This window comes from Scardinius erythrophthalmus, assembly GCF_964197995.2.
Source record: "Scardinius erythrophthalmus genome assembly, chromosome: 14".
Lineage (NCBI taxonomy): Eukaryota > Metazoa > Chordata > Actinopteri > Cypriniformes > Leuciscidae > Scardinius > Scardinius erythrophthalmus.
Window position 1 is genome coordinate 13,835,177 of NC_138234.1, and position 8,553 is coordinate 13,843,729.

Below are 8,553 nucleotides of genomic sequence, written 5' to 3' on the forward strand. Positions count from 1 at the left end.
AAACACTTACAGTAGGATTTCACTTTTGTGACATCATCATGAGTGCTGAAGTGACAGTGGGGGTTCAATCTTCAGCTGGCTGGCAGGAGCCGCCACTGGCATGTCACGTGACCTGTCAGTGGCTGGCTGGCAGCTGCCAGTCTGATCACGGTCATATTTGACTGGTTTAATTGGGATAAAATTCTCTAAAACGCCAAACATGCAAAAGAACATAATCATATCAACAGATGCATAAAACATTACAAAACATAAAACCTGACTATAGCCAGCCAATGACAGTTCACGTGACATGCCAGTGGCGGCTCCTGCCAGCAGCTGAAGATTGAACCCCTACAGGGAAGTGACAACGCGCCACTCACATTTCACTTCTCGGAACAGTGTGGAATTCCCACAATTGGGAGGGGTGCTTCTTAACAGAGGGTGGTAGTGGGTGGCTGGAACTGAAACAGGGAGGGTTTAGGGTTTTTGGATGTGTATGAGGTTGAGGTTTTAAATGAGTTTGAAGTACCACTATCTGTAATTGATTCTGGGGTTTGTCACCAATGGAGTGAGTAAATTCACGTAGTGCTCTGTGTAGTTCTATGGCTTTCCAGGTTGTGTTTAGTCTGTCCCTGTAGTCCCCTCTAATAATAAAACAACATATTTTGATTGAAGTTGTGGTGGTGTGTGGTGTGTATACTGGCTTAAATAATTAAAGGTGGTGGCAGCAACCGAGCAAGCAAAAGTTATTCCAATATTGTACTACATTAATCTGTGTTATTTATTTGAGAGTTTAATCACGTAGACTATGTCTTAACTGAAATCTAGCTGATTTTTGAATATTGTAATAATAATAATAATAAAAAAAAAACTCAAATGTTTCTATATTGCATTTAATAGGGACTTCCCTTAATTTCCCCACTAAGATTTCTATTTATGGTTCCAAAACGCAGCTAAATTTGTCTCATCATCATTTGATTGTTACATATAGTATGTTCATTTATATTGTTTATTTACAGTAGTAGTTATGCCAAACTCCTCTACAATGATCGACTCTTGTTTCGTCTGGAATAAAGATCTTTAAAGAGCATGCAATTTCTAGTTCATGTTTGATATTAAGCGTTTATGGACATTTCATTTATATACGATATTCCCCTTTCAAAATGTTCATTTTTAGTGGTGAGAAAACGTAATCAATGTCAACAACATTGACAGCCACTTCTGTCACTCATAAACGTTACTAGGCAACCAGCAATGGGATGTGGGAACGCCTACTAGCGACGATCTCCGGGATCTGACGACATGATGCGGCTACAAAAATCGGGATCATTTCAGTTTCACACATTTACATCGTGGTTAACAAACGGACAGGGAAGATGGTTAACGCTTTTGTTTTGTTCTGTTTGAGCTTGTGTCGTCTGGTTGGTAAGTTATGAATGTGTTTTTATGACTTAACTTCATTTATTCTTGTTAGCATGTTATTTTACTGCTTTCGAAAATTAACCATGTTTTTATTATAGTTAAACCATGTTTATTTGGTGTACTGATTGCCCTTTGTAGGCTATAATCACAAAAATATCATAGTTAATATATTTTTTTTGTAACGAAACCATGGTTAATTTGTTGTTACCATGGAATAACCATGCTTTTTTTTCGTAAAGAAAGTTTTGTCAGATAGCCTACATGTTTACAAGAGTAAGCTATTTTTTTTTATTAGTTTTGGAGTGTGGTTAGTAATTTTGGAATTCAACTAGAAACAAACCAAAACAAAGTTTATCTTGTAAAACACTGAAAATGGACAAATTCGAAATAAATTGATGGATATTTTAGTGAATTTCTCTGACATGATACATGTCACATGTCACAGCCTGGGTGTCCTGTAAAGAGCACATTCAGGGCTTTTCAGAGATGCCAAATGTTTGGAGGTTTCACCATGAAAACAACTTCTCCTTAAAAATGCTTGACATTAATTTAGTGATCAAATGTAGGAAAAATGATAATATATTGTAATTATAATTTAAATCGGACTAATTTTCAAAGTGTATTTCATACACCAACGTTATGGAAAACGTTATGGGGTTTCAAATCAAAAAATGACTTTCTGTTACAGAACAGGGAATTAATTTCATACTCCACAGTAGAGGACATCAGGACTTAAATGATGTTTATCAGGCATTTTGGGAGACACAACAAGTGGAAATAAATTATACATCAATATTTCTATGAAATATTAGATATTATTTTTAAAATGTTGGCAATTATTATTCCAATTATTACACTTCTTTTTTTATTAAATGTTGCTCCAAGAACACATTAATGTGCAAATTAGATACAGTGTATAGATGCATTGCATTGAATGGGAATATTCATTTATGGCCATTTTACCCACATATTGCTTAAAGTAAAATGGTGTATCAATTCATTCCGTTATTGTCATGGATGCACACGGGAAGCAGGAAAATCCAAGTGCAGTAATTTATTAAGAGGGCAATCCAACATCGTTGTAATCCATGCAGAGGTCAAAAATCCAGAGAAGCAATCCAAACAAGAACAGATATAAACAGACAAGAAGTGTGGTGACACAAATTAACGACTCCGTACACATACAGAAACAGGCAGAGAATAAATACACACAGATCTAACAGGGCTAACAATGAACAGCTGGGACAGATTACGGGCAACAGCTGAGTGTAATGAACAGTGATAAGTGACAGACAGAATGCTGGGAATTGTAGTCAATGTGAGGGACACCGTGAAAAACGAGACACAAACCAGACACTGTGACATAACCCCCCCTCTACGGAGCGGCTACCAGACGCTCCATGACAACACTAAAACACAACACAAGAGTTCAGGAGGGAGGTGGAATGGTGGAGGATCAGGGGGAGGGAAGGTGGGCCAGGTCCATGGGGGGAAACGGGGACAGGGAGTGACAGTTCATCTGGCGGCCAGAGCGGAGACGACAGTCCCTCGAGCGGCCAGGGCGGAGACTTTCCCTCGGGCGGCCAGGGCGGATCCAGCTGTGCAGGCGACCGGGACGGGGCAGGTCCTTCGGGCGGCCAAGGCGGAGACGACCCCTCAGGCGGCCACGGCGGAGACGACCCCTCGGGCGGCCAAGGCGGATCCGGCTGTGCAGGCGACCGAGACGGGGCAGGTCCTTCGGGCGGCCAAGGCGGAGACAACCCCTCGGGCGGCCACGGCGGAGACGACCCCTCGGGCGGCCACGGCGGAGACGACCCCTCGGGCGGCCACGGCGGAGACGACCCCTCGGGCGGCCACGGCAGAGACGACCCCTCGGGCGGCCACGGCAGAGACGACCCCTCGGGCGGCCACGGCGGATCCGGCTGTGCAGGCGACCGGGACGGGGCAGGTCCTTCGGGCGGCCAAGGCGGAGACAACCCCTCGGACGGCCTGGGCAGAAACTTTTCCTCAGGTGGCCAGGGCGAAGCAAGCTGTGCAGACGGCCAGGGCAGAAACGTCAGTCCATCGGGCGGCCAGGGCAGAGACCTTTCCTCAGGTGGCCAGGGCGAAGACTCTCCCTCGGGCGGCCAGGGCGGAGACTCTACCTCGGGCGGCCAGGGCGGAGACTTTCCCTCGGGCGGCCAGGGCGGAGACTTTCCCTCGGGCGGCCAGGGCGGAGACTTTCCCTCGGGCGGCCAGGGCGGAGACTTTCCCTCGGGCGGCCAGGGCGGAGACGATCCCTCAGGCGGCCACGGCTCAGGAACTGGAACAGACACCACCGGTTCAGGCACTGGAACTGGCACCACCGGCTCAGGCACTGGAACTGGCACCACCGGCTCAGGCACTGGAACTGGCACCACCGGCTCAGGCACTGGAACTGGCACCACCGGCTCAGGCACTGGAACCACCGGAACTGGCACTGGAACTGGCACCACCGACTCAGGCACTGGAACTGGCACCACCGTCTCAGGCACCACCGGTTCAGGCACTGGAACTGGCCCCACCGGTTCAGGCACTGGAACTGGCCCCACCGACTCAGGCACTGGAACTGGCCCCACCGACTCAGGCACTGGAACTGGCACCACCGACTCAGGCACTGGAACTGGCACCACCGACTCAGGCACTGGAACTGGCACCACCGACTCAGGCACTGGAACTGGCACCACCGACTCAGGCACTGGAACTGGCACCACCGACTCAGGCACTGGAACTGGCACCACCGACTCAGGAACAGACACCACCGGCCCAGGAACAGACACAGAAACAGACACAGGCACAGAAACAGACACAGGCACAGACCCAGGCACAGGCCCAGGAACAGACACAGGCTCCGGAACAGACACTGGCCCCGGCTCAGGAACAGACACTGGCTCCGGCTCAGGAACAGACACTGGCTCCACCGGCTCAGGAACAGACACTGGCACCACCGGCTCAGGAACAGACACTGGCACCACCGGCTCAGGAACAGACACTGGCACCACCGGCTCAGGAACAGACACCACCGGCCCAAGTGTGTGCGTAGCCCACACACACCACATGGCTGTGGCCATAATGCCCAGTGTCGCGGTCACTGAGGGCTCAGGAACAGACGCCACCGGCTCAGGCTCAGGAACCGACACCACCGGCTCAGGAACAGACACAGGCTCGATGACGGCCATCTTGTCAGGGGACACAAGCTCGGCAAACGTGATGTGAACACTCTCGGCGGCGGCCATCTTGTCCGAAGACACAGGTTCAGCAGGTGTGACGTGAACAGGCTCGGCGGTGGCCATCTTGTCCGAAGACACAGGCTCGGCAGGCGTGACGTGAACAGGCTCGGCGGCGGCCATCTTATCCAAAGACACAGGCTCGGCAGGCGTGACGTGAACAGGCTCGGCGGCGGCCATCTTGTCCGAAGACACAGGCTCGGCAGGCGTGACGTGAACAGTCTCTGTGGCAGCCATCTTGTCCGAAGACACAGGCTCGGCAGGCGTGACGTGAACAGTCTCTGTGGCAGCCATCTTGTCCGAAGACACAGGCTCGGCAGGCGTGACGCAGACAGTCTCCGGCTGGGCAGACGGAATGTGAACAGTCTCTGACTGGGCAGACGTGACGTGGACAGTCTCTGACTGGGCAGACGGGACGCGGACAGTCTCTGACTGGGCCGACGCAGGTCTCCTCCTCCTTCTTCCCTTCTGACGGATGTGTACCGTCTCTGAACTGGACGAAACCATCGACGAAGTCCCAGCGCTCGATGAGACCCGTGGTGAAGCTTCAGCTATCCTGATTTCCTCATGCCTTTGTGCACATCTAGAAAAATACTCTAGTAAAGAGATGCCCTTCTCTCTCTCTGCGGGAGAAAGTTCGCTACGTGGAATCCACATAGTAACTGGGGACGAGATCCTACAAAAAATAATAAAAAATGAAAATTACCGCTGGATTTATGGTGACGGAGTCGTTCTGTCATGGATGCACACGGGAAGCAGGAAAATCCAAGTGCAGTAATTTATTAAGAGGGCAATCCAACATCGTTGTAATCCATGCAGAGGTCAAAAATCCAGAGAAGCAATCCAAACAAGAACAGATATAAACAGACAAGAAGTGTGGTGACACAAATTAACGACTCCGTACACATACAGAAACAGGCAGAGAATAAATACACACAGATCTAACAGGGCTAACAATGAACAGCTGGGACAGATTACGGGCAACAGCTGAGTGTAATGAACAGTGATAAGTGACAGACAGAATGCTGGGAATTGTAGTCAATGTGAGGGACACCGTGAAAAACGAGACACAAACCAGACACTGTGACAGTTATATCTTTCATAACATAGTTGAGAATCATCTTTATACAAATTTTGGGTTAAAAGAAATCCTGAAACCCCAAAATTTATTGGTGATTAAAAAAAAATCCTATTGTTTTTGCCTATACATATAACTTCATGTCATTTTATTTTTTAAACAACTTAGTCCTGTTTAGTCACTACAAAGGACATAGCATAACATATGAATTAAATATTTTTCAAAAATATATATATTTTTTCACCATTTGTTTCTTATGCTCTAAACAATGTGATGACATGAACAAAAAAAACGAAATTCAAAACCCTTTTTTTTCTGGGTCTCAGGAGGATATTATTAACATGTTTTCAAAAGGCATTTAGCTAATTTAAGGTGGTTTATAACATTTAATTTCCTCAGTATGAAAACTAAATTAGTCCATGAACTATCAGTGAACTGAATTAGATTGAATCAGCTGAGTGAGTGTTTTATGTTTCACTTCTGTTAGCACGCAAAAACGAGTGCTGAAGAAATATCACGTGCCATTCAAAAAGAAGAATTGATTGTGTCCATTAATGAGGAACAAATAATTTCAGAACCACCAAAACAGCTTGACCTGTGTTGACCTGCAGTTCTGCAGTCTTGCAAATACTCTTCAAAAGCACAGACCTTGTGTAAATGATATTTATTGTACATAGGGATGTATTTTAGACTGGGGCCAGAGTATGGCCCTGGAATATGGGCTTTGTTGTCCTTTGTGTGCCTCAGAGCATCATTATGTGTCTATATTTTATTAAAGTTGTCGATAAAATGTTTTCCTCAATTATACTGAACAGCCTAATTGTGTAATTTTATGTATTTGTAATGTAGTTATTGTTAAATCTTTGTTGATATCATCAACAGACCTTTAATATGCGACAAAATATATTTCTTTCTTTTTTTTTTTCCAGATGTGACAGATGCAGTGAAGTCAGTGTCAGTGATGGAGGGAGATTCTGTCACTCTAAACTCTGATGTTACTGAAACACAGAAATATTTGACGATACAGTGGACATTCAGAAGCACAAGAATCGCTGAATTTAGCAGACTCACGCAAACCAACACAACCTATAATAGAGACACACTGAAACTGGATCAAACTGGATCTCTGACCATCACAAACATCAGAACCACAGACTCTGGACTTTATCAACTAACACTTAGTGGCGATGAGACCAAATACTTGAGTTTCAGTGTTACTGTCAATGGTGAGTTTACCATTATGGCTTAATTTACACTAAACTTCATTTGAATTATAAATTTGTCATTGCATAATTCTTAAATGTTACTTCTCTATTATTTTCAATATTCTTTATATCCACATTTTATGATATTGGCTGAATAAAAGTGTGTGTGTGATGAGACTAACGTCACAGTATCATCTGTCATTAACAGAATCTCCACGAAGTACTTCATCACCGGAAAGATCACCAAGCTCAAATTATGTGACGTCCAGCTTTGTGATGAACAAATCAACAGTCAATCAAGTGGAAAATAACAACAATACTGAACTCCATAAGCCAAGTTCAGGTACATCACTGATGATTAGCTTTTATTTACAGAGCAGAACTCTGTTAGATGTGTTCAGGTAAATCAGTGTGATATTAGTATTTCACTCTGAAATCCACTGTAAGTTCACAGTGGCCTGATTAAAGTCAAAACCCAACACATTTTAATTGGCGTAGTATATATTATTCATATTTCTGCTGTTGATTGGCCTATAATCGACTGCATAAACCAATTAAAACTTGCCTTTATGCATTTGGCAGATGCTTTTACCCAAAGTGAATTTACAATGCATTCAAGGTTTTCGTTTGATCAGCTCATGTATTCCCTGGGATTTACGGTTAATGGATATTGGGTGTTTGAAGCATTTGCTTGCTTGCTTTTTCGGAGTTTATAAGAATGGAGAACAGACAGCAGACAAGCGTTAGGGAAGTGTTGCGTGTATTGCAAAACAAATTTGCACACATTGTCAACCTACTGGATATTGGAACTCCTAATAATAACCAACAAAACTGTCACCTGTAATTTGGTTTAAAAGAGACTTAATTCACGATTCTGATTCTGTGTTTTTATGTTTTTCAGACCACATCCACTGTTGTAGTTTTACTGAAGCTGTGATTCGATTGGCTCTCTCTTTTCTGCTGGCCTTGGCTACCGTTGCTGTGCTGCTTTATGACATCAGATCTACGAGAAGACAGCTGATCAGACTAGGAGAGACTAAACGTTACCACCAGGCTGATGAGGAATCAGACCATCACTATGAATTGTGCAGAACATTAAGTAATAATGTTGAGAATTAAAGCAAACCACACATCAATGCATTGCACATTTCCTATTCCTTTCACAGCTATTTATTAACAGATTTGATTTTTTTTTTTTTCACATTTTTGGTGACTTTATTTAATAAAGATTTGTTTTTACAATACTGTGGAGCTTGTTTTTTGTTAGATCTGTTCTACTGTATTTTTATAATGTCATAAAATGATAGAGCACTGATCATATTTTACAACTGCTAAATGATTCAGATAGCAGTTGTGTGGATATGTGATTCACTGATTTCACGTGATTTACTTGCAGGTAAGTTTGCGAGTGGAAGTGAAACTTGCTGTGGTCTCAGTTGTTTACATCTTTACAGAAGGGCATTCGTGGGCTGCGAATTCGAAAGCAAAGAGTAAGCACACACTCGAAAGCTAAATGCATCCCGCCTGCAACCCTGACACAATTTCGGCAGATTTCCCCCCTAGATAGACTGTCTGTGTTTATACATCATGACACGGCGTCTTGTTCTCTACTCCGTGAACAGGA

At 44.6% G+C, this 8,553-nt stretch overlaps 1 protein-coding gene across 1 annotated transcript; it reads left to right on the forward strand.

The window, feature by feature from the left end:
• The first annotated feature begins 1,281 nt into the window (after positions 1-1,281).
• LOC308701389 (uncharacterized protein) lies at positions 1,282-8,169 on the forward strand. The gene is made up of 4 exons (XM_081383651.1): positions 1,282-1,404; positions 6,654-6,950; positions 7,138-7,272; positions 7,831-8,169. Exons 1-4 carry the CDS (start codon positions 1,356-1,358, stop codon positions 8,046-8,048), a joined length of 699 nt encoding a protein of 232 aa, XP_081239777.1. The 5' UTR covers positions 1,282-1,355; the 3' UTR covers positions 8,049-8,169.
• Positions 8,170-8,553: the final 384 nt, after the last annotated feature.

What these genes read in the sequence shown, in the direction of transcription:
- LOC308701389 (XM_081383651.1), top strand. Translation starts at nt 1,356, where the DNA reads ATGGTTAACGCTTTTGTTTTGTTCTGTTTGAGCTTGTGTCGTCTGGTT. An exon ending in GAGCTTGTGTCGTCTGGTTG is followed by an intron (nt 1,405 to 6,653) that starts GTAAGTTATGAA and finishes TTTTTTTTCCAG; the next exon opens with ATGTGACAGATGCAGTGAAG. An exon ending in TTTCAGTGTTACTGTCAATG is followed by an intron (nt 6,951 to 7,137) that starts GTGAGTTTACCA and finishes TGTCATTAACAG; the next exon opens with AATCTCCACGAAGTACTTCA.